At 38.6% G+C, this 27,364-nt stretch overlaps 1 protein-coding gene across 1 annotated transcript; it reads right to left on the reverse strand.

Moving 5' to 3' along the window:
• Positions 1 to 100: 100 nt before the first annotated feature.
• Positions 101 to 26,198, reverse strand: Nek3 (NIMA related kinase 3). Its single transcript, XM_042685617.1, is given in 16 exon segments — positions 101 to 532; positions 1,095 to 1,218; positions 3,169 to 3,303; positions 4,185 to 4,334; positions 4,852 to 4,954; positions 7,527 to 7,576; positions 9,841 to 9,907; positions 11,938 to 12,138; positions 18,935 to 18,989; positions 20,047 to 20,133; positions 20,223 to 20,290; positions 22,504 to 22,587; positions 23,022 to 23,119; positions 23,207 to 23,300; positions 24,855 to 25,027; positions 26,118 to 26,198. Coding segments are annotated over 15 exon segments (1,566 nt in total). The 5' UTR covers positions 25,020 to 25,027; positions 26,118 to 26,198; the 3' UTR covers positions 101 to 447.
• Between the last annotated feature and the right edge of the window lie 1,166 nt (positions 26,199 to 27,364).

The raw sequence follows: 27,364 nt of genomic DNA on the forward strand, positions 1-27,364 counted from the left end.
TACACAAGACTGACAAGATCTAGACTCCTCCCTTTCCAAGGCTGATCCTTTCTTGCCAGCTAGTAGCTGCTGTAGGTCATGGAAAGGATCTTCAATCTACTGGGTTTTATTTTTTTTAATTACACACATTATTATCTTATCATTAAATATATTTAGATCATCAGACATTTAAGAAATATAAAAAAAGGTTACATTGTAATAATTACAAATCATTGCAAGGGTGAATAAACAACATACAGGCTTCTGTAACTGTTTACAGTCAGCATCCCTATGAGGTAGCTATTATTATTGGCAGTTGAAAGAGATTAAGGCTCAAAGAAGCTAAGTCTTTCCTATAATCACACAAGTAGTTAGTGGTAAAGATCCCAGTTAGCTAAACTAATTAGTGGTAAACATTCAATCTATGTTCTTTCATCTCCCCCATGTGATTGGCACATTCCCTTGACATTATCCATCACACAGGTCCTGCCAGCCAGCTCGCTTCTTCAGTTCAGATACCCAGTCAGAGTTGTCATCCTCCTCCTCAAAATCTCTGTGAAAAAAGAAGTTGGGTTGGTAAGCCTCTATGTCACAAGCACAGTGAACATTTGTTGATGGATTTGAAATAGAATACTGCCATAACAATAAAGTTTTATTGAATAGACAAAAAATTGTTAGTCCTTTAAAAAATCACTTATTTCATTGATTCTAATCTTTTTTTTTAATGTAAAATCTAATATATGGTGGTACATGGCTGTTAGCCCAAGGCAGAGGCAGAAGGATAGTGAGTTCAGTTACAAATACATATAAACAAACAAACAAACATAAAAACAAGTCCAAGTTGAAATATTCATGCAGGGCTTAGCCAGGAATTCTATAATAAAATTGTAACGTATTTCTCATGGCCTAAGATGAAAACATATACTCATTCATGATAAAAAAAAAATCATAGGACAAGGTTCTATTAAATATGGAAGCAATATGGTATAATATGGTATGAACATCCATACACACACAGAGACACAGGCAGGCAGGCAGGCAGGCAGACAGACAGACAGACAGACACACACACACACACACACACACACAAGCTTTCTAAAAAGATCGCAACATACGTGTCCTCCTCATCTAGCCTAGGTTCAAGTCTCTCTGGATCCAAAATGACAGAATCATGATCTCCATCAACACTGTCTGATATTTCTTCTTCAGACAGAGGGCCTTTCAAGAATTCTTCTGAACCTTCAGGGGAACAGAAACAGAAAGTATGCCAATTACTTATTTGTGAGATGGGGTCTTTCTATGTTGTTCAGTCTGGTCTTAAATTCCTGGATAGGTCCCACCTTGCTCTCTTAAGTGCTACAACTACTACCAGAGTCATAGCACCTAGCTAAATTGAGCCAATTCAAGCATGAAAAAGGGCAGGGAAAAAATCCACAAAGAATTAACACAAAAAATCTTCAAATATAAAAACCTATTATTACATGCTGGGCAAGACCCTGTTTCAAAGGTAAAACTATTTAAAAAGGTGTTGGGGTGTAGCTGAGTGACAGAGTGCTTTCCTATCATGAGTTGGGCTCTGGATTTAATCTCCAGTATGACACATATACTCACGCACAGGGTCACACATACACACATACACCACCACCACCACCACCAATACCAATACCAACACCACCACCATCAACAAAAAGAAAATAAAAACCCTACCATATATAAAAACATTAACACCTACTTGTGGAGATTGGATTGCAGTTAATTTTTCCCCTTTGAGTTTTCCCCTCCCTAGCTATCACAACAAACAAAAGAAAAGAAGGAAAATTAAAGGTAGGCTACATGTATGCTTGCTTAATTGTATTCATTCATTCATTTTACAGTGTTGGGCATCAAATATAGGGCCTCTACCTCTGAGATACATCCCATCTCATGTACAATTTTTAAAAAACTTTCCAGCCAGTAATTACATTTAGACTTTTTGTATATAAGACAAACACCTAACAAAAAACACAAGCTAAAACTTTATAAAAATTATTTCAAGAGGAGTGATACATCTTCTAAACAGTGAATTTCTTTTCTTTCCTTCTTTCTTTCTTTTTTTTTTTTGGTCGGTCGTGGGGCTTGAACTCTGGGCTTGGGCGCTGTCCCTGCGCTCTTCAGCTCAAGGTGAGCACTCTACCGCTTGAGCCACAGCACCACTTCCAGTTTTCAAGTGGTTTATTGGAAATAAGAGTCTCATGGACTTTCCTGCCCAGGCTGGTTTTGAACTGTAATCCTCAGATCTCAGCCTCGTGAGTAGCTAGGATTACAGGTGTGAGCCACCGGCACCCAGCCCAGTGAATTTCTTAATATGACAAAGACATCAGACTTCACCTTTGGACCAGAAACAAAATCCAAGACCTCTAATTGCTAAATCAAAACTTGTAGCCAAACCATGTCATTCTCCCAGAAAATGAATTCCTTATCATTCAGGGCAGAAAATGTGTTTTACTCTTTTTTCTTGCAGTACTGAAGCCAGAGCTTTGTGCACGCTGAGCAAAAGAATTCTTTGGTGGGGGGGGGGGGGGAAGGATTGGGTGGGGGGGTGGAGGGGAGGATAGGAAAGGATGGGAAGGGAAACAAAGGAGGAGGCTACAATGCTTGATCAGAAATGTACTCATTATCTGGCCCATGTAATTGTAACCCCTCTGTACAGTATTTTCACAATAAAAAAAATTAAAATTAAAAAAAAAAGAATTCTGTGGTTGAGCTACATTTCAAGTGGTGCCCCCTCAAAAAAAAAAACTTAACCTATGTTAGGCACTCAATAAACATTGGCCAAATAAACACATACAAGTAAAATTGTTGCAACAAATTAAAATAAGCTCTCTAATGAGCAAGTAAGTAAAGCAGTTCTATGGGAATTGTTTTTATAACAGCTTAAGATTAGCTAGAAAAGATTCAAGAACACCTAACATAATTTTAAAGTCATGGGTGTACGAGAAGGTCAAGTGGGGAGTTATTTTATAGGTACAACGTTAAATTTACAAGGTGGAAAGGGTTTTGGAGACCAGTTAGAACTCACTAAAAATGTGCTTAAGCTTACTGAATTATACACTTAAAAGTGAGCATGAGGATTAATTTTATGTTATGTATTTTGTACCATACTTAAAAACCAATCAGACAATTCTATGATGATATAATAGAAAAAATTACCTGGTCTATATATCGTGTACGTTTGGAACGCCAGGCTGAGATCAGCACCTTTAAGGATGTTCAACACAGTGTCAGGGGTCTCTCTGAGCCACTGCTTACGGCTATTACTTTCACTGTACTTTATTACAGAACCACCTGGTTGTGAAAAGGTAAAAATCAGTGCCAAATAAAAGATGATTTCCAGCACCTACCTTCCAGATCATTTTTAAAAGTTTATTATATCTGTCTACCTATCTGTATGTCTGTCTGACTTTGTATAGCCCAGGCTGTCTGGGACCCTGTAATCTTACTGCCTCAGCTTCCTTAGTGTTGGGACTACAGGAGTATACCACCACACCAGCTTTATACTTGACTCTCTCTAAAATCTATTTCACTGGCCAACGTGAGCATGCTTTGATGTAACACCAAATGTCCTTCAGCGTGATTACAAAACAGAAACAAAACATGCCAGGCTCAGGTTTGTAATCCTAGATACTCAGGAGGCTGAGATCTGAGGATCAAGGTTTGAAGCAATCTGAGGCAGAAAAGTCTGTGAGACTCTTTATCTTCAATTAACCTATGGCTCAAAGTGGTAGAGTGCTAGCCTTGAGGGAAAAAGCTCAGGGACAGTTCATGGACAACAGCCCCATGGACAACAACAACAAAAAGGCCTAGCATAGTGAGTGACTATTAGAATATGTTCCATAATAAAATGATAGTATTCAATCTAACTATAGTTGACTTCTGTATCCACAGGTTACACACCCTTAAACCAAAGATATTTTAAAATTAAATCGGCACTGAACAGGTACCGCCTCTTTTCCTATCATCATTTCCTAAACTAAATAATTCATCAATTAATATAGTATTTACACTGTTTTAGGTATTATCAGTAATATTAGGATTATTTAAAGAGGATGTGGATGGGTTGTATGAAAATACCATGTATGCCATTCTATTTCAAGAATTTGAGCATCTGTGAATTTTAGTGTCTGCACCCAATACCCCAAGATAACAAGTGCCATAACTATACTAACCTCTGTTTTCCTCTGCTGGTAAACTGGAGGTAAGGATAGATGCATTTTCTAAAGCTGCAAGAGCTGCATTCGGCTCATTTCTCTCCCAATGTCTCCTGTGAAGGCTTGGTGAACTAGCTTTCTTCAGATGGTCTGGCTGATTGCCTGATTCTAAAATACAATAATGTAGTGCCACACATATGATTATTCATCTCAACAGTATAGGAAGCCTTTCTTTTCTCTTTCAAACCCAGATCTAACAACAAATGATAGATCAACCCTGGATGAATCATAGACAAAATTTTTAAAAAATAGTATACATATAGTTACATATTACATGATGCACAACACACACATAATATACAAATATACACACAGTTTACTATATAGTTTATGGTCAGTAACAAGCAAATACCACTTTTCCTAATGCCTCTCACTGATAAATACTATTGTTTTGGAGGTGCTAGGGACTAACTCTGAAATCTGAACATTTGTTCTATGTGCTCTACCACTGGGCTACACTTCTCAGCTCTAACTTCCCCAGTAGGCAAATCAAAGATCAAGTATTCCTCTAACATTTCATCAATTACTGTATAGGCAAATACAGTGTACTTACTGTATTTACCTGTGTACTTACTAATGATACCTCCCAAGACCCAACTCTCCCCATAAGTAATGAATAGCTTACCTTCTTTCCCTCTGGTTAGTCTCCTCAAAGTACTTTTAACTGAATTTGTATGAGTACTTTCTAAATCAGTATGGCTACTCTTCCTACTTTGTTCTTCCTCTTGCTTAAAAAAAAGGATTTAAAATATTGATTAAAAATGCAGCACAGGAAATAAATATTTAGCTATTTTGATTTTAAACAAAAGCTAATGAGTTAGCATGCATAGTCACAGAACTTTAAATATGTGTATGTGAATAGCAGTATACATTGTATACATGCATATTAGCAACTATCCACATAGATGTATATATAGTACACACATATTAATAAGCATTAATACCAATTGTTAAAATGTAAAGAAGATATATAAAAATGACAGATAGGTTGGGTTTTGTTTTGTTTTTTGGTTGTAGAGTTTGAACTCTGGACCTGGGTGCTGTCCCTTAGGTCTTCAGCTCAAGGCTTAGCGTTCTACCACTTGCGCTAGCGCCACTTCTGGTTTTCTGAATGGTTTATTGGATATAAGCATCTCATGGACTTTCTTGCCCAGGCTGGCTTTGAACCAATCCTCAGATCTCAGCCTCTTGAGTAGCTAGGATTATAGGCATGAGCCACCAACACCTAGATTAATAGGTTTTTATTGAAAAAAAAATAAAACATTGAAAAAAGTCAAGATGGTTGCTGTATTGAGCTAATACCAAAATGACTTATTTTATAAGGTGGCTTTTAGTGGAAAACAATATTCTAAAGGTATGGCACTTTGATAATAGGTGCTAATGGCTCATGCCTGTAATCCTAGCTATTCAGGAGGCTGAGCTCTAAGGATCATGGTTCAAAGCCAGGCTGACCAGGTAAGTTCATGAGATTCTTAAATCCAATTAACCACTAAAAAGCTGGAAATAGAGCTAAGGCTCCAGCCTTGAAAAAAATGGTTCCAGAGACAGCACCTAGGCCCTAAGTTCAAACCCCAGGACCAGCATACACACATACACGTACGCGCATGCACACACACACACACACACACACACACACACACACACACAGAGAACATGAACATAACAAGGAAATATTGGGGAGAGGCAGCAAGTGGGAGGTGGGAGGGAAAAAGGAGAAGAGGCAGAATCAAAGTGCATTGTATGTACATACACAAAAAAATAAAAATAGAGATCAAACATTATTCATCTAGAAAATGGATTAATTTCTGTATATGCTACAACATGGATGCACCTTTAAAACCTTATATAATGAGGTAATCCAGACTTAAAAGAATTCCATGTATATGAAATAACTACAGTATACAAATTCAGGGAGACAGAGTGGACTAAAGGCTACCAGAGGTGGGGTTAGGTTTAGAGTTAGGTAAGTGAGGAATTGTTTAAGATAGGGTGTTTGGGGGTGATTAAAAAAAAGTTCTGGACAAGTCGTTTAAATAAAGACACAGGTGGACCTGTTGCAAAAATGAGAAGTACAAGTTGTCATGTCAAAAACAAACTTTACAAGTTGGGAGGGGGGAGGATTGGGTGGGGGGGGGAGGGAGAATGGGAAGGGATGGGAAGGGGAAACAAAGGAGGAGGCTACAATGCTTGATAAGAAATGTACTCACTACCTTGCCCATGTAATTGTAACCCCTCTGTACAGTATTTTCACAATAAAAAAAAAAAAAAGAAAAAAAAAGTTCTGGAAAGCCAAGCACCATCGATCATATTTGTAATCCTAACTACTTGGAAGGCTGAGATTGGAAAGCCAGCAGAAAGTTCATGAGAACACTATCTCAAGCAATAACTGAGGATGGTAGCACAGTCTTGTTATCAAAGGAAGAGGAAGAGGAAGATTTCAGCCCTCCAGCAAACAGCAACCCCCATCTAAAAAATATGGAAAGCCAAAAGGGCTGGGTGCATGGCTTGATTAATAGACTACCTGCTAGGCAAGTACAAATCTCTGAACACAAATCCTAGTACTACCAAAACAAAACACAAAGTTTGGAATACAGAGTAATAATGGCTGGCCACTATTATAAATGCCAATCAACATTAGTACACATCAACTAAAGTGGTATATTTTACCACAATAAAGAAAAAAGCCAAGCCAGGTGCTGGTGGCTCACAACTGTAATACTAACTACTTGGGAGGCTGAGATCTGAGGATCGTGGTTCAAAGGCAGCCCAGGTAGGAAAGTCCATGAGACTCTTATCTCCAACTAACCACCAGAAAAACAGAAGTTGGTACTGTGGCTCAAAGTGATAGAATGGTAGCCTTAAGCAAAAAAGCTAAAGGACAGCACCCAGACCCTGAGTTCAAGCCCCACAACTGACAAAAGAAAAACCAGACTAAACAAGGTTTTCATGACCAAAAGCAGGACAAAGTCCCTTTATCTTTATCTTTTTAAAGTATGTTTTATTGTTGTTATAAAGGAGATGTACAGAGAGGTTACAGTTATAGAAGTCAGGTAAAGCATGCATTTCTTTTTTGGACATTGTCACGACTTCCCTCATTTCCTTTACAAACAACATAAATGATGATCTAAAGGGATTCAGCAAACAGAACAGGACAACAGCAACCCACTATTTCACCTGTAAAACGATGATGAATTTGACTGAAGAGACCAGATCAAAGGCTTTCAAACATTTCACAGGACCTAAAGAAACCTGACTCCCTAAAGAAGCATGTTTTATAAATTTAATTTATAAGCAACTTACCATCTTGCTTGCTTCATTTCCCAAAGCCATCCTGAGTCTACTGGAGTCTGCTTAAAAACAAAGAGAAAGAACAAAGAGAAAGTGGAAGGCCCACTTCATTAACTTTCAGCTGCGATCTGAAGAAAGTTTGAGAAACAAAAGAGGTTTAAAGTCAAATGCACAAGTGTTAGCCTGGCTAATGTGTAACAGTCTGAACAGGAATGTTGAAAAAAAGCTGTTTCTGCTACATCAGTCCTTTTCAGTTTATTCTATTATCTTTAGATAGTGTATAAAGGGGTTTCAGTTCATCATGTCAGTTAATAAATATATTGTGCTGCATTCTTCCTAATGCTAAATTCTGAGACACTGCTGCTTACTTATGCCAACCCATTTAGCACTACACAGTAATAGACTATGTGTACTTGAAATTCTCTATTCTCTTTAGCACACACTATTTAGTGGCATCTGGAGTCCTCACAGCTGTCATAGCAGGTGGGACAAATATCTTTCTCAAGAAGGGATGCCTGACTGCTTATCACACACAGAGAAGCAGCAGGAGTGGCAGAAGAACTCTGACAACTGGTCCCTTTGGGAGGAATGACTCCTGCTTCATTTTTCTTTGGCAGAGCTCTTCATTTCATGCCTCTAATTCACCCAGCATTTAAAAACTTACCATCGCTGTTCATCTATGATGGCAGGCACTGAGATCATAAGAGTGAGCATGTTACCTGTCCTCATGTTTGCTGTACTGTCTACGGACCACACAGGGTGCCAATATGGTGGCATTTCACCAACTTTTTTATTCCTCTGAGATAGTGAGACTGTACTCTCACCAACTGCTTTCAACTTTTCTTTATCTTGTTTTAGCTAGTGTTTCCTACCACTCAAGATGAGAACAAAAGCTATAAAATAATACTCAAAATAAAACCAACACAAGCCCCATGACTGACAAAATAAAGTAAAAAATAAAACCAACATCAACACAACCTGGTAAAATAAGGTATCTAGCTACTTCTTAAATAATGGAGAAAAAATTTGGATTCTAAGACTGAAGGGTTTATTTGGCCTTTTGTCCTTATTCCTGAAGTAGCCTTGGAATAGCTTCAAAGCAAGAAAGGTAAAAGAATGTAATCTTGAGACACTATAGGCCTCAGAAAACAAATTCTCTTTTTCTCTGATCTTCTTTATCTTTCTTTCGACAGCTCGTTTGTCTCAGGGTTAGCCACTGAAACTGTGATTTCTCTTCCCCAAAGTGGTCACCAAAACTAAAAATATACTTTACATCTTCTCCCACTTTTCTGGCTTGGGTCTCCATACCCTCATCTCCCTCTCTTTTATGTGATTATGTAATATAAAGCAGAAGACTTTGTGTGAGGGAGGCTTCCTTTACAATCAGGAAGATGGAATATATATAGAGAGAGGCCCAGCAGGATTTGGACAGCACTGCCTGGGTTCCCCAATTCAGTCTATTAATATCAGATCAGATCAGAGCTGTTATTAATAAAAATAATTATTATTCTTATTATTAGTATGAATAATTATTAGTAAGAATGCTTGACAATGATTTGGTCATGCTTATGCAACAAGGGCTCAACAAAAACTCAAAAGGATCAGGGAGAACTTCTAGATCCCTGGCTATGTGGAGACTCATAGGCAAGTGATCAAAAACTCATCCAAGAGGGTGGTAGACCCCTGCTCCACAGGGGCAGAAGCTCTGGGGGTCCAAATCTTTCTGGACTCCACTCTATGGGTCTATTCATCTGATTGAAGAATTCTTTAAAATATCCTTTACACTAAAGTGGTAAAGCTAAGTTTTTCTATAAGGTTTCTGTAAGCCACTCTATTAATTCCAAAAGAAGGAATCACGGTAACCCCTATTTGTAGTTGGTCAGAAATTCTGGAGGTCAGACTTGCAACTGTGGTCTAATGTGAGGCAATTTGTATGAGCCTCCTTTGGGAAATTTAGTTTACCCAATGGTCCTTGAGAAACTTGGAGTCATATTTTTCCATAAAATTAGTGTTGTATTTTCATAGATTCCTACCTCAGTCTACAGAATGTCTCCTACCTAAATCATAACAGACGTAGTAATTATGGTGCTAACATTAGGAGATCTGGCATTAGAGTACCATTGCCATGTATAATAAAGCACTAATATGACAAATTCTTTCCATCACTAACCTATCCAATCTAGGTTCTAAAGTACAGATAATTATGTCTACAATAAAACAAAAGAAATTTTGGTTTGAAGAATATATCTGATAATCACTTCTAATCATCTGAAAAAATCATTTTTGTCTTTTCTTTACTATTTTTTAACAGAACTTAAATGCTTACTCTTTTTCCTTTGTGTATGATGCTCACATATTTCATCTCATATCTGTTCTCCATACTCTGTAATGATCTGAAATTTAAGGTGGAGAGCTTCAAGACACTTTTCTTTAGACTTTGCCTTCATGTCATTTCACTACCCACATTCTTCTGATTTTATGTTATTCTGCTTACCTTATTTAAAGATGAAACATTAAAAATACCTCTTAAAAAAACATATAAAGGAGTTGAGTACATCACAGCTATTTGGGAAGCCAGAAGCAAGATTCTGAATTTGAGTCCAATTTAGTAGAAACATGTTCTCAAAACAACAAAACTAGGCACTTGGCTCATGTCTGTAATCCTACCTACTCAAGAGGCTGAGATGTGAGGATCACAGTTCCAAGTCAGCCCAAGCAGTAAAGTCCATGAGTCTCTTATCTCCAATTAGCCAACAGGAAATAAATTAGCCAATTAGGAAATAAAGTTGTGGCTCAAGTGTCCCTAGCTTTGAACAAAAAAGTTCAGGAACAGTGCCCAGGCCCTCAGTTCAAACCAGAAAACAGAAACAACCAGAGTACCAGCCTTGAGCAAAAATGCTAAGCAAAAGTACAAGGTCCTGATTCAAGCCTCACTACCAGCACACACACACCCCTTCCACTTCTGCACATACACAAAAATCCAGCCACGTAGTAGTAACTCACACCTATAATCCTAGTTACTTAGGATACTGAGACCCAAAGGATTGAAGTTTGATGACATCCTGGGCAGAAAAGTTCTTGAGACTCCATCTTCAAAATAATCAGCAAAAGCCTTGCTAGAAGCATGGCTCAAGTAATAGAGTGCAAGCTGAGCAAACAGCACAAGTACAAGGCCCTGAGTTCAAGCTCCAGCACCCATGAAACAAAACAACAAAACCAAACAAACAGCAAAAACTATAGAGACAGGAGAGAAGTGTAGTGTACTTAGCATGCTTAAAGTCCTGAGTTTGATTCCCAGCACCAAATTAAAAAGAAAAAAGGACACTACATAAATGAAAGTACATATACCTCCATGTTTATTGCAGCACTGTTCACAATAGCTAGGATATGGAAACAACCCAGATGCCCCACCACGGATGAATGGATCCAAAAATTGTGGTATCTATACACAATGGAATATTATGCAGCCATTAGAAATGACAAAATAATGGCATTTGCAGGGAAATGGATGGAGCTAGAAGGAATCATGTTGAGTGAGGTAAGCAAAGAGACAAACGATACATGGTCTCCCTGATAAGTGGATGCTAAATCCAAAATGTTAGGTGATACGACAAAACTAACAGGACTTCCCACTCATCTGGTCGAACCACTACTAAATATCCCCATGCTGCTGATCACATGTGTGGTGTATAACATGTGAACACCGTTATATGTTATAGACTGTGATAGACAATTTGCTCCAGGAAAGTTAGAATGAACTTGTGACTTTAAATGAGCAACATTATTCCACAATACTGTGAAATTCAGGAAATTATGTAATCACTTAATCACAATAAAAAAAAAAAAAGAACCTCAGGGAAGGTAGGGAGGGAAGGGATGGTAGGGGGAAAACAATGGAGGGGGTAACAATGTTCAATAGGAAGTGTACTCATTACCTCACTCATGTAACTGTAACCCTCTGTATAGTATCTTTACAATAAAAAAAAGTCTAGTAAAATAAAAAAAAAAGAATAAAAAAAAGAGAAAGTACATATAGGCAGAAAGACACAAACTGCTGACTATTCTCGGAGAATGGCACTGTGGGAGGAAGAAGAGAGAAGTATTTGAATTCACTCCTGAATAATTAGATTTTTTTTTCCTATGGCACCAGTCCTGAGACTTGAACCAGTCCTGGGCATTGCCCCTAAGTTTTTTAAGTCAAGGCTAGCACTCTACCACTTGAGCCATACCTCCACCTCCAGATATTTTGGAGATTAATTGGAGATAAGAGTGTCATGGACTTTCTGGCCTAGGCTGGCTTCAACCCATGATCATCAGATCTCAGCCTCCTGAGTAGCTAGGTTTACCAAAGTGAGCCACTGGCGCCCAGCTTCATTACAATTTTGATAATGAGCACCATATTCCTGGAAAGTTGGCATCGTACCTCAGCAGGTAAGCACATCTGGACCAATGGAGCTAAGCTGCGTCTGGAGAGCAGTGTGGTAGCCGAAGGGCGCTGCGAGGGATTCCGCTTAAACATTTGCTTGATGAGATACTGCAGTTCATAGGAATAGTGAGATGGCAGTGGATGGATGGAACCTTGGCATATTTTGAGGATAAGAGTCTTCCAACTATTTGCCTGAAACTGAAAAGTTTGAAAGAAAGAAATACTAGTATATGTCTGAGACAAGCAGAAACAGTCAGATAAGTTGATGTTAGGCAAAATGAACCCCAAGATAAGTATTCAAATGTTTTTTTTCTTTCTTGCAATTGTTTCTAACATATTTATAAGATGATTTCTTTGTTGTTTTGTATGTCCCTTTCCCACGGTATAACCCGTTTTCACTGTATTTGATGTTGGTATAATTTGTGGAGGGGAAGGGAAAAAACAAATTGTTTAAATAGGGATACAGGTGGACCCATTGCAACAATGAGATGTACAAGACGTTATGTCCAAAAACGAACTTTACAACTTTGGTGGGGGGAACGAGAGTGGGGGAGCTGGGATGGGATGGGAAGGGGAAACAAAGGAGGAGGCAATAATGCTTGATAAGAAATGCACTCATTATTTTGCCCATGTAATTGTAACCCCTCTGTACGGTATTTTCACAATTAAAAAAAAAGAATTTTAAAAGGTAACACAGAAAAAAAACTGGAAATCAGACCAGCTGGATTTTATATTCATATAACTTATTTTAATTTTATAAATGGACTTGTTAACTGGTCACTTTTCTTTTTAGAAGTGTTGATTCAACAAAAACGTAATAGGGATCAGCTTCATGACAATTGTCCTATATAATAAACTACTTCCAAAGAGCAGGAGGAGTTTTTGTTTGGTTTTAATTTGAATTTTATTATTGCTAATAAAGGGGGGGGGTAATTTTTAGTATGACTAAGTGTCATCTGTGCCTTTTTTTAAATAAGTTTTTTATTGTGACAATACTATACAGAGGAGGGGTTCCAGTTACATGAGCAAGGTAATGAGTACATTTCTTATCAAGCATTGTTGTCTCCTCCTTTGTTTCCCCTAGCATCCCTTCCCTCCCATTTCCACAAGTACACTCCCTTCCTCCCCCCTTCACCTCCTGAACCCTCCACTCCCCCCTCCCCCCCCCCCGGCCTAAATTGTAAAGTTCGTTTTTTGACATAGCGTCATGTACATCTCATTGTTGCAATGGGTCAACCTGTATCCCTATTTAAACAATTTGTTTTTTCCCTTCCCCTCCACAAATTATACCAACATCAAATACAGTGAAAACAGGGGTTATACCATGTGAGAGGGACATATAAAGCAACAAAAAAAAATCAAGTGGTATCTTATAAATACGTTAGAAGTAATAGCAAGAAAGAAAAAAAACACTTGTGTCCTTATCTTGGGGTTCATTTTGCTTAACATCATCTTATCTGACCTTTTCTGCTTGACTCAGACAACTACTAGTTATTGCAAATAAGGGAAACTATGGGGCCTATGTTTCTTTTTGTGTGTATGGGGTGGGGGGGTCCGGTCGTGGGGCCTGAACTCTGGACCTGGGCGCTGTCCTTCAGTCTTCAGCTCAAGGCTAGCGCTCTACCACTTGAGCCACAGTGTCACTTCAGGCTTTTTTCTTTTTGCTTATGTGGTGCTGAGGAATTGAACCCAGGGCGTCAGGCATGCAAGGCAAGCACTCTACAACGGAGCCACCTTCCCAGCCCCTGGGACCTATGTTTCTTTGGGCCTGGCTTACTTCACTTAATATAATTTTTTCCAAGTTTTTCCATTTCCTAACAAATGAGGCAATGTCATTCTTTCTGATGGAGGCATAGAATTCCATTGTGTATATATACCACATTTTCTTGATCCAGTCATCTACTGAGGGGCATCTGTGTTGGTTCCATATCTTAGCTATGGCAAATAATGTTGCAACAAACATAGTTGTGCTGGTAGCTTCAGCATGGTCTTGTTTATGATCATGCAGATAAGTGCCCAAAAGTGGGATTGCTGGGTCATAGGAGAGCTCTATGTGGAGTCTTTTGAGGAACCTCCATACTACTTTCTAAAGAGGTTGAACAAGTTTACACTCCCACTAACAATGCAGTAAGGTTCCCTTCTGTCCACATCTCCTCCAGCATCTGTTGTCATTAGAGTTCTTGATTATAGCCATTCTAACTGGGGTGAGGTGGTATCTCAATGTTGTTTTGATTTGCATTTCTTTTATGGCTAGGGAGGTTGAGCATTTCTTCATGTGTCTATTGGTCATCCCTCTTTCCTCTTCAGAGAAGTTTCTCTTTAAGTCTTTAGCCCACTTATTAATTGGGCAGTTGTTTCTTTGAGGATTTGTTGTTGGGGGATTTAATTTTTTGAGTTCTAAGTATATTTTAGATATGAGACTCTTGATGGTTGTATAGCTAGTGAAGATCTCCCATTCCGTGGGCTTTCTATTGATCTTGCTAGCTATGTCCTTTGCCATGCAGAAGCTCTGCAACTTCATGCAATTCTATTTGTCCAACCTTTCTTTGATTTGTTGTCTTTCTGGGTTTCTACTGAGAAAATGTCAGCCTGTGCCTAGGAGACCTAGGGCTTCTCCTAGTCTGTCCTGTAATGTTTTCAGGGTGTCTGCTTTAACTCCAAGGTCTTTGATCCATGTGGAGTTGATTCTGGTGCAGGGTGATATATAAGGATCTAGCTTTAGTTTTCTACTTATGATTAACCAATTTTGCCAGCCTCATTTACTGAAGAGGCTGTCTTAGGAGGAGTTTTTAAAACTCTTTTTTGTTTAATTATTTCTTAGGGCTGGGGCTTGGCTCAAGTGGTAGAGTATCTTCCTACCAAAGCCAATATCCCCAATTTTTTTCTTAAAATATATAGAAAAAATACCTTTAAGGAAAAGTTTATTTCTCTATTTCATACATATTTCAGATGAAAAGCAAAACTAGCTGTCAAAAGGGAGTTTGAAAATGGCACAGCCACTCTGGAATATACATAAGTGCTCCTCAAACTATTCCATAAAATAAAAAGGGAAGAGCAGGGTGTGGTGGCACAGGACTGGAATCTTAGCAGCACTAGTGGGCTGAGGCAGGAGGATCATAAATTCAAGGCCAGTCCAGGCTTCATATCAAGTCCTTGTGTCATCACACACACACACACACATACACACACACACATGAAAGGAAAAAGGAATATACCAATTTATTTGATGAACAGTAATGTAAAAAGCCTTGGTTAAAATACTTGTAAATCAAATCCAACAGCTCATGAAAAAGATCATAGATTACCTGTAATCATATCAGAAATAGGGGATATTTTAACTTTTACATTCAGACAAGTCAAGGCAAAAATTATCAGACCCCATCAATAATCTGGGTGTGATATCACACACCTGTCATATTAACCATAGGAAAGCATAAGTGGAAAGATAGTAGTCTAGACTACCTGAGGAAAAAGCTTGAAAAATAGTTTGGAAAAATAACTAAACCAAAAAGGTCTGTATGAATACAAACCCAGTACTGCACCATACACCATGAGCAAAGATGGTTCAACATTTACAGATCAAATAAATGTAAAGTGACAGACAGATAGAATCAAGGGGGAAAATTATATGATAATCTCAATAGATGTAGAAAAAGTCTTTGAGAAAATTCAACATCCTGTCATGATTAAAGCCTTGAGCAAACTACAAATAGAAGGCTTCTACCTTAAAACTCATAAAAGCTATTAACTACATATCGACAACCAACATCATATGAATGGGGAGAAAGCATTTTCTCTAAAATCAGAAATGAGACAAGGGTGTCCACTCTCCACTCGTATTGAAATAGGACTTGAATCCTTAGCCATAGCAATAAAGACAAAGTATTCATATTTGCTGATGATATGATCCTATACTTCAAAGATGAAGTCTCCACCAGAAAACTCATAGACTTAATAAACATTTTCAGCAAAGTCAGAATACAACAATCCTACAAATGTCAGATTCTTTTCTTTTTCTTTTCAGGACCTTGTGGTTGCTATTTAAATACTCTATCCCCTTCCTAACCAGTAGTTTATCTATTTATCAGTAACAACCATGCTAACTAAGAAATAAATAATACTTTTAAAATAGCCAAAAAAGAAAGGAAGGAAAAGAAATAAGGAAAGGAAGAAAAGAAAGAAAGAGGAAGGAATGAAAGAAGGAAGGACCTATGAATAAACCTAACCAATGAGATAAAAGACATCTATGGGGGCTGGGAAGGTGGCTCAGTGGTAGAGCGCTTGCCTTGCATGCGTGAGGCCCTGGGTTCGATTCCTCAGCACCACATAAGCAAAAACAAAAAAGCCGGAAGTGGTGCTATGGCTCAAGTGGTAGAGCGCTAGCCTTGAGCTGAAGAGCTGAGGGACAGCGCCCAGGCCGAGTTCAGGCTCCACGACTGGACCCTCCCCCCCCCCCCCCAAAAAAAAGACATCTATGATGAAAACTACAAACACTAGGAGAAAGCCGGGTGCCAGTGGCTCACACCTGTAATCCTAGCTACTCAGGAGATCTGAGGATTGCAGTTCAAAGCCAGCCTGGGCAGGAAAGTCCATGAGACTCTTATCGCCAATAAAAACTACTAGAAAACTGGAAGTGGCGCTGTGGCTCAAGCGGTAGAGAGCTAGCCTGAGCTGAAGAGTGCAAGAACAGCACCCAAGCCCACAGTTCAAGCCCCACGACCGACAAAAACAAACAAAAAAATACACTAGGAGATGGAAAGACTGCCTAAGTTCATGGATTGGCAGAATTAATATTATGAAAAAGGCCATATTCATAATAGCAATCTACAGAGTCAGTGCAATCCTTATCAAAAATCCCAATGATGTTCTTCACCAAAATGAAAATACAATCCTAAAATTTATATGGAAGTATGAAAGATTCTAAGTAGCCAGAGTAGTCCTGACCAAGTCAGGTATTAGTGCTGGACCTACTATAATACCTGACTTCAAATTATACTACAGAGCCATAGTAACAAAAAAAAGCATGGTACTGGTACAAAAACACAGAGATCAATGGAATAGAGTAGATAACCTAGAAACAAATGCACAAAGCTACTGACAGCTGATTCTCAACAGAGATGAAATAAACATATGCCAGAGAAAAGACATACCCTTCAACAAATGGTGCTAGGGAAACTGTATCTCTACATGTACGGGATTCAAACTAGATTCTTATCTCTCATCCTGTACAAAAATCAATTCAAAATGATCAAAGACATTATTTTAAGATCAGAAATTTGAAAGCCAATAGATGAAAACACATCAAGTGCAAGAATAGGCAACAACTTTCTTAACAGCAAGAAGTGACAAATGGGATTGCATCAAATTAAAGTTTCTGCACAGCAAACAATAATTACTCAAGGGAAGAGACAGCCTATAGAATGGAAGAAAATCATTGTAAATTATTCATCCAACAGAGAATTAAGATCTAGACTATATAAGCGACTCAAAAATCAAATACTCCAAAATAAATCAAATAGTATCAACTAATAGACAAATGAATTGAACAGATAGTTCTCAAAAGAAGTACAAATAGCTAGGCACCAGAGGCTCATGCCTGTAATCTTAGCTATGCAGGAGGCTGAACTCTTAGGATCAGGGTTCAAAGCCAGCCCAAGCAGGAAAGTCTATCAGATTCTTATCTCCAATTAGCCGCCAGAAAACTGGAAGTTAGTGCTGTAGCTCAAAATGGTAGAGCTTTAGCCTTGAGTGAAAAAGTTAAAGGATAGCATCCAGGCCCTGAGTTCAAGCCCATGACGGATAAGTGGCTAATAAGTACGTGAAAAAATGTTCAATATTTTTGGCTGTAAGGTAAACGCAAATCAAAACTACACTGACATTCCAGCTCACTCCAGTCAGAAGAACTATAAGCTAGAAAACAACAAAGGTTGGCAGGACATGGGTGAGAAGGAATCCTTATACACTGTTGGCAGTAATGTAAATCAGTACAGCCACTATGGAAATTAGTGCGGAACTTCTCAAAAAACTGAAAATAGAAATACCAATGATCCAGCTATATCAATGCTGGGTATGTACCCAAAGAAATCAAAGTCAAGATACAATAGAGTTCATAGAGTACCAGTCCCAATAGCCAAGTTACAAAATAAGCCTAGGTGTCCACCAATGTCTGACTAGATAAAGACATTATGATATACATACATAATACAGTATTATTCTACCATAAAGAAGAGAAAAATTTTCAGGAAAATACATAGAATTGGAGGTGATTAAGTGGAGTGAAATGAACTAGACTTAGAAAGACAAATATGATGTTTTCTCTCATATGTAAAACCCAAATTAAAAAAAAAGTGTTTCTAAAAGTAGAAGGGGGTCTAATTGGGAAGGGGAAAAGAATTAGTGAGAGGGAAGAGGGAGACTAAGAGGGTACTAGAGGGATAGATATGATCAAATTAATATGCATGTCCAAAATAAGGAAATCCATTATATTATACAATTAACATATGCTAATAAAAATCATCAACAGAGAAAATTTTGTTACATGTGTTTAACAACAAAAATATCGGGCTGGGAATGTCACTTAGTGGTAGAGTGCTTGCCTTGCATGCATGAAGCCCTGAGTTCAATTCCTCAGTATCACATACACAGAAAAAGCCAGAAGTGGCTCTGTGGCTCAAGTGGTAAGCATTAGCCTCAAGCTAAAGAAGCTCAGGGACAGTGCTTAGGCCCAGAGTTCAAGCCCCAGGACGGGCAAAAAACAAAAAACTAAACAAAAAATATCAAAAAGAAAGAAAAGCTACACATAGAATGGAAGAAACTAAACAATAAACATTTCCTATTATTACACAATTGTATCAAGGCAGAGATAATAATAGCAAATGAAGTGTGTATAATGAATTTGTCCTAGAAGGAAAACTGCCTATTGGGATTGGCTTCTTTCTTAGGCTCAGCAAGATATAACCACACACAGCTATTTCTTTGTGTGCACCATACTTACTGGATGTTTAAGGGTACACAGTTCATACAGAATGCATCCCAAGGACCAGATGTCACTGGAGGAGTAAAGAAATAACATATCAAATGGGCTATGAGTTATAGGATAAGTATTTTCTAATAATGAAAAATGTAAAAAGTATTCTACCTTTAATAAGTATCACAAGTAATTCTTAGGTATTAAGATAAAACATATAGTCATGTTCATGAGAAATCTCCCTGCTCTTCAAAATCTACCACTGCAAATCAAGATGGATTAATAACACTTCATAGCATTTGGGAATTTAGTAGCAAGAAGGAATCTGTGTAGACTCAGATTATCATTGTTGAAAGGACTCTGAAGACACTGGGGGCAGCTCCTATCAGACTGTCCCACACACAGCAACATCTAATGGACAGCTCTCTGTCTTAGTAGTCTTTTCCCTCCTAGTGGATAATATACTCCTTGTTCATTCATTCATTGATTTTGTTCTGGTCCTGGGACTTGAACTCAGGGCCTCGGTTTTGTGGTTTTGTCCCCTTTTCTGGCTCATTTGGTGGTTAATTGGAGATATGAGCCTCACTGACTTTCCTGCTAGCTTCCAACTGTTATCCTCAGATCTCAGCCTTCCAAGTAGTTAGGACTACAAGTGTGAGCCACAGGATTCTGGTTATACATTGCTTTATTATAAGCTACGTGGTGCCTATCAGGACTTTTCTCCACCCTCTATATTCCAAAACAAAGAAAACAAGCCAGTACGTTCTTCCACAAAAATAGCTTTTCAAAATCAGGGACATTCCATAGTAGGCTCCATGTACTACTTCTTTGTGCTAACTCTACTAGATACCATCTCAGACTTCTTCCTCTCTGATACTCTCAGTTTAACTTTTTATCAACTACTTTCTTTAGCTTTTAATTTTTTGAAATTGCAAACCTACAGAAAAGTTGAAAAGGTGTAGCTAACCTTACCTAAAATCTGTAACCATCATTTGCTGTGAACATGTGCTATCTCCCTTTTCTCTGTTTATCTGTGGATACCAGATATATGTCATTTTTATCTCCCACAATAACACTATTTTTTAAAATTTTTATATCCAAGCAGGCTATAAGACCAATCACCAAACAGTCAACCTTACCTTTTATTATTATAAGGCAGGTTTTCCCAAATTTCTGGTGGCACATAATAAGGTGTTCCCACATATGTACAAGCGAATGCCATCGGACTAAAACCACAAAAAGGCACAAAATGATTACAGAATATTCCTGGACATGGGTGCTCTGCTAATATTGCTACAATAAAAGAGATATATACTTGGAGAGAAGACGGGCAGATCCAAAGTCTCCCAATTTCACTTTTCCATTTTGGGTGAGGAAGACATTCTGCATCAAAAAAGGAAAAACAATGTTTTCATCATTCAAACAACAACTCCAAAGACACCCTCAAAGCCTGCTGCTGATGGTTAGAAACGCTGACAGCTACACATGTCTCTGTTGAGAATTCAGGATGACTACTGTTAAGTCTAACACACATGGTTCAGCTTTCATCAGTAGAGCTGATCAACAGGCAAGGAACCTGTACCAGGGTGACACCAAGTGGCAGATCCAGGTGCTGACCATTTCATTTTCTATAGGAGAACATAGCAACTTTGTCAGTGGGCATTAAAAGGTCCAGGGACAAACTGGGCACCATCAGCTCACATCTGTAACCTTAGCTACTCAGGAAGTTAAGATCTGAAGATTGTGGTTTGAAGCCAGCTCAAGCAGACAAATTTGAGAGACTTGTCTCTAAATAACCAGCAAAAAGCTCAAAATGAAAGGTGTGGCTCAAGTAATAGAATACTAACTTTGAGCAAGAAAGCCAAGTGACAGTGTTGAGGCTCTGAGTTCAAGCCTCAGTACCAGTATAAAACGTATATTAAATAAATAATAAAAGATTCAGGAATGTACTAACATATACAACAAAGTATATTTCAATTATTTTTTCACAGAAAGTATAAATATTAGGTCAAAGTAAGTTGCAAAGATCTACTGTACCATTCAGTGACTATAGTTAATATAAGGTATTATTTACAATGTCAGAGTAATTTTACTTATTGATTTATGTATTTACTTGGATGGAACTTAGCGCCTTACACATGTTGAGTTGGCTTTTTACCACTGACCTACACTCCCAGTTCAAGAGTAGACCTTAGGATTGGGAATGTGGCTTAGTAGTAGAATGCTTGCCTAGCATGCATGAAGCCTTGGGTTTGATTCCTCAGTACCACATAAACAGAAAAGGCCAGAAGCGGCACTGTGACTCAAGAGGTAGAGTGCTAGCCTTGAGCAAAAGAAGCTCAGGGTCAGTGCTCAGACTCTGAGTTGAAGCCCCAGGACAGGGAGGAAGAAAGAAGAAAGAAGGGGAGGAGGATGAAGAGGAGGAAGAGGAGGAGGTGGAGGAGGAGGAAGAAGAGGAAGAGGAGGAGGAGGAGGGGGAGGAGGAAGAGGAGGAGAAGGAAAAGGAAGAAGAGGAGGAGGAAGAGGAGGAGAAGGAGGAAGAGGAAGAGGAGGAGGAAGAAGAGGAGGAAGAGGAAGAGGAGAAGGGGAAAGAGAAGGGGAAGGGGAAAAGGAAGAGGAAGAAGGAGAAGGAGAAGAAGAAAAAGTGGACTTTAAATGTTCTAACCACAAAGTAGTACATAAAGTTATAGATATGTTAACTGACATGATTTAATATTACACAGAATATATATTTATATATAGATCAAAACCTGCATTTGACACTATTATTTTTGTCAATTTTGTCTTAAAGCTAAGGGAATTTTAAAAATTTTATCTTTAATTGTACAAAAGACTTGGCATATAACAAAATAGCTTATGAATATAATGCATCTTGATCACTGCCACCCCCTTCAACATTCTCATCCCCTTTCTGCCCACCCCTCCCTTACTTTTTGTAATTTTGTGATCTATACAATGAATTCTTGACAACGATATCCCTCCCCTCCTCTCTCATTAGTGTACTTCTCTCCCCTTGGCCCATCTCCCCTATCATGTACCAATTTCTTAGTGTTCATTTTGTTGAGTTTTGACTTAATCTTTCTAAAAGATTACAATATTTGAGTTCTCCATAGAGTCTATTATATTTCAGTTAATTTATTTGTAACCACTTACATACCACCCAACGTGTTTACTTACAGATTTATAGGTACATGCTATCTACCACAAACAAGGAAAACTATGTAACCTCTGTTTCTCTGGGTCTGATTTACTTCACTAAATATAATCTTTTCCAAGCCTTTCCAATACTGAAGGAAAACGTTTAATTTTAAAAAAGCACCTAGTGGTAGCCAGGCACTAGCAGCTGACATTTATAATCCCACTACTTGGGAGGATGAAATAGGAAGGAATGCAGCTTGAGACTGTCTCAGAAAGGAGATTCAAGAGAACACAACATGATAGAAGTAATCATGATGTATATCTGTTATCCCAGTTAACAGGCTATGCTATGGCAGAAAACATAAATGGAAGAAACACAGTCCAGCATGACTTGGGAAAAAAAAGAGAATGGAATCATTTTGGATCCTTTTCTGGGCCCCAAAATGTATTTTACTCACTTTGGACTTGATATCCCTGTGCAGCACACGTTTCTTATGAATGTGATTTACTCCGAGGCACATTTGTGTAAACCAATTAAGTATCTGTAAGCAAACAATAGGCAATATCTGTAAAAATGCAGTATCTTATTTGCGTTCACCCAAAATTCTAAAGAATTAGCTATAGACCTTATTTAACCAGGTTTTAGCTGTGTATTCAGGACTCTTGAAAAAATACACGAAAAAAACCCTGTAATTCCTATGTTGTTTTTTTTTAGAAGTATATTGGAGGTGAGAGTCTTACAGACTTTTCTTCCTGGACTGGCTTTGAACTGCATATCTCATATCTTAGCCTTCTGAATAGCTAGGATTACAGGCATGAGGAACCAGCACCCAGCCAGTGACTCAATTATTTATTTATAAGTGCATTTGAAAATATTTTTGTTGGTTAAATAAAGGAAAAATATAGTGGAATTTCACCGTTTATGGGAAAAGTTGCTTCTGAACTTTGAGAGAAACATATTAAGTCAATATCTTACCATATCTTCAGGAAATAACTTTCCTTTTTGCTGTTTAATCTTCTGCATTAGATCTCCTCCCTCACAATATTCCATCACAATATACAGATGTCCTTCAGCTAAAACAAATACAAGACTCAGTTGGAGAGCCAGAGAAACTATAAATCAAATTAAGGAGTGGTCATATCTGGAAGGTTCATATTTACCTTCAAACGATTCTTGAAAGGCCACAATATTGGGGTGTTTCATTTTGGCTAACAGAATAGCCTCCCTCCTAGAATTCTGTGAACCAGAGAAAGACTGGGAAAAAGTTCAAACAAGAGTAATTTAATATTGAATTTTAAAATCTACTCCACACTACTATTCAGTGTAGTTTGTACAAGTCAGCATTGTGTGCAGGTTTATAAAACTGTACTTTGACTTCAAAACAAAGTACAAGATTTTTCAACTATGCCTATGCCTCTTGCATGCTTAAGCTGATCATTTCATTGTTTTGTGCTGTTTTTCGATTTCTTGAACTTAGAGAATATAAACTATAGGCTGGGAAGGTAGCTCAGGGGTAGAGTGCTTGCCTTGCATGCATGAGGCCCTGGGTTTGATTCCTCAGTACCACATGAGCAGAAAAAGTCAGAAGTGGCTCTGTGGCTCAAGTGGTAGAGTGCTAGCCTTGAACTGAAGAGCTGAGGGACAGCACCCAGGCTGATTTTAGCACCCATGACCAACAAAAAAAAAAAAAAAAGAGAGAGAGAGAGATAGAGAATATAAACTAGTCTTAATATTTGCATAAGCATCATTTGACTTGGAAAGCCAGGTATGCCACTGAAAATAGTGTATCCTAAAAGAAAAGCCAGGGATTTTGTATGGTTAATGTCAGGATTACTTTAACAGCCACTGGCCCAGATAAAAAGAATATAACCAGAGGATAGACAAAAGCAATAATGAAAAGTAAGTAATGATCCTTAATTTATGAGAAATGGAATTTTGAGACTTAGCTTATAATCAAGAAACTGCCACAGGGCCTGGAGGTATAATATAGCTTACTGGGAGAGTGCTTTCCTAGCATTTGTATAGTTCTGACTTAGAGCCACAGCAAAAGAAAGAAGGAAAGAAGAAAGGGAGGAAGGAAGGGATAAAGAAAGGAATGGAGGGAAGAAAATGGAGAAAGGAAAATGAGGCAAGGAAGGCAGGCAGGCAGGAAGAAAGGAAGGGAGGAAGAGAAGGAGGGAAACTAACTTCAGCACAAAACCTTTGAGACCAGCAGTATCAACAATTTAGAACATGTTAAAAATGCAAATTATAATGCCTACTCAAATTTATATCCAAAGGCAGTAGGAAAAATGCTTCACACTATGGGAACTTTATTAAAATATAGTTTAAAAAAACCTATTAAACAATCTCCACAATATGGGCTCACTCATCAAAAAACTACAATACATATCAATAATTAGGATGCAGGGAATTAAGACCTATAAACTAATCCACAGAGTACATTTTCTCCCAAGGTTTGTATTTTAATTTTTTGTTCTTCACTAGATATTTACATTCTTTCATTCATCAATAATACTGCACCTGAGTTGCTTGTGGTAAAGATTTCCTACACTGCTAGGCATATGAAACTAGAAATTATAACCAACTAACACACTGAGATAAAATAAACCGTATATATGGGCAATTTTTCACTTTCATTAATTATACCATCCTAAGAACTCTATAAACTATATCAAGCCCTTATAAAGCTAATGAGTAAAGTGATGACAGAGGTCACAGAAAGAAGAAAAGGAATGTTAACTCCCAAGAACATGCCTACAAATTGCAAGTTCACTGTCAGTGTAAGGTATGAACATTAGTAGTAACCTTAGGAAGCCTTATTTCTTTCATGGCAAACATCTGACTTCTGCTTTCCTGCCGAACCAAAAGAGCCCTTCCAAAGGAGCCCTCGCCGATCACTCTCAGGACTCTGTAGTCATCCATGCTGGGTCCCTGCAGATGGGCAGCTGGCTCCACTCCAAAAGTTCTCATCAGATCTCCTAAAATCATTAAACACAGAAACATGTGTCAGCTTCCTGGTATTCATTTTGTAAACTCTTAAGTTGTTCTAAGGAGTTAAACCATGGGAATCCACCCCTGCTATATACCAGTTAATCAGTCTGTATATATATTCACATGACACTCTACACATTTACAAATGTTTATAATTTAGGTCTAACTTTTACATATGAGAGAAACCATGTGCCCTTTGTCTCTGAGCCTGACTTACTTCACTTATTTTTTCCAGGTTCATCCATTTCTCTGCAAACAACATAATATTCTTTCTGATGGCTGAGTAAAATTCCATTCTATGTACATATATACATGTCAGTTTATGACTATAATGTAACTTGATCAGTGCTGTCATGTTACCGCTTCCACCATCCTCTCCCATATCTTCTAACTCCACCTTCTCTACAAGTTACCTGGTACTATTTTCACCTTTGTACATTGAATATTAAGACTGCATTTGTACTCTCTTCCTCTATTTGTCTGCCCTCCCTCCTTTTTAACTATATATTATATACAGGTCAAATATATATGCATATGTCAAAATATATATCAAATATATACACCAAATACATATATGTATATATAAATGTGTATGTGTATAGATGTAGGTGTATACATATATTATATGTGATTACATTTGGTCCTTTCTGCCACATTTATTCCCACCCACCATCCCCCTTACTCAGTATTACAGCCAATAATATGTAGGCCTGAATAAAATTTGGCAAAGTAGGTTGCATATGCATATATATTTATATACACAATATATTACACAAGTATATACATATATGGACATGTGATATATGAATATTTTGTATATAGTATATACAGGAATCTATTCTGTATATAACATATATTAAAATTATTATGCCCACATACATACAGTATATATAAAGTGATTGGCAATTGTCCCCATCACAAATGAGGCAGATCTCGCTAGGAGTGCACACGGTAATGCATCCACGAGAGTAGGTACTCAAGTTTCCCTAAACTTGAACTCCAGCTCCGCACAGCCCGTCCAGTTCTACCCGCACCCGCGCGCAGCGGCACACACCCCCGCGCCCTATGGAGACGCACCCCTACGGCAGGTTCACCGGTGGGAGCAAAGAGCGGGCAGGCCCAACAGAAAAGCGGCGCCGGCCCAACGTCCTGAACCCCTGTCCCATTCGCCCCAAACCCGTGCGCGCCACCCCAAATCCCAGGCTCCCGCCGGGCCGCCCTTTCCCCACCACGTCCCCGAGGCGGGTAGTGGGGCCCAGGCCTCTCCTCATACACCTCCAGGACGCTCGCGTCAGCTCCACCCTAGGCAGGAGCGCTTCCGTGGGGCGGGCCCAGATGGGTCGTCTCTCTGGTTGTCAGCTTAAGGAGGCCGCTAGGATGCAGCGGGAGGTGCTGTTTTCTGAGTGGCCGGGCTTATGAAGAGCACGTTTTAAAGCAGTTGTTCTTACACTGCTTACAATGCTAATAATTTGAGGCAAAGTGGCCCCTGGTAACTGTGGCAAGTAGCCCAGGTATAGATGTTTCCTGGAGACAATGTCACTTCTAGCACGTACTAGCTTGGGCAAATGTGGAAGGCAGAATTCATGTCCACTCTCCATCCCTCGAGATGGCTACTCACTGAAACCTCTGCATTTGTTCCCTTACATGGCAAAGGGATATTAAGGTTGCAGTTGCCAGGCATGGTGGCACACACCAGTAATCCTAGCACTCCTGAGGCTAGCTACTAACTTGATCTCAAGTTTGAGGTCAGTCTGTGTTATATAGCAAGAAGCTGTCAAGAAAGGGAGGGGGAGGGGGAGGAAGGGAGGGAAGGAAAAGAACGATTACAACTGGTATTACAATTTGTACAAGAAATTTAAAAAGAAAAAGCAGACTGAGATGCTCCCCAAATATTAGGTTGAAAGGACCTAACTTTTTCCAGGTTTCAATCATATCTGTCTGCTTCAGAGAATTCCTGACTCCATGTTGCTGGACTATTTTAAATTACACAGGTAGTTAGCAGTCTGTTCTTGGTGCTGAACTAGAAGGTTACAATGGGAAAAGAGCATTTGAGGAACTACAGGTCTAAATAGTTGTAAGATCTCTGAAGGAAACAGTTCTTGATTTTATCAAGGTCCATGCTGTGGCCCAGAAATCAGTTGCTGAAACAGGAGGCAAAGTTCACTGGGCTGAGGGAGGTGACAGAGAAGTCACTAAATAGCATTAATAGAGAGGAGAACACAGTAATGTTTCCTCTCAAGGTTTCTCAGCCTCGGCATTGTTGACATTTAGGGGCATATAATTCTTCATTACAATGTGCATGCCTCTGTGTGTGTGTGTATATG

Source organism: Dipodomys spectabilis, unplaced genomic scaffold (genome assembly GCF_019054845.1).
Source record: "Dipodomys spectabilis isolate Male_0828 unplaced genomic scaffold, ASM1905484v1 ptg000095l, whole genome shotgun sequence".
In the NCBI taxonomy this organism is placed as follows: Eukaryota; Metazoa; Chordata; class Mammalia; order Rodentia; family Heteromyidae; genus Dipodomys; species Dipodomys spectabilis.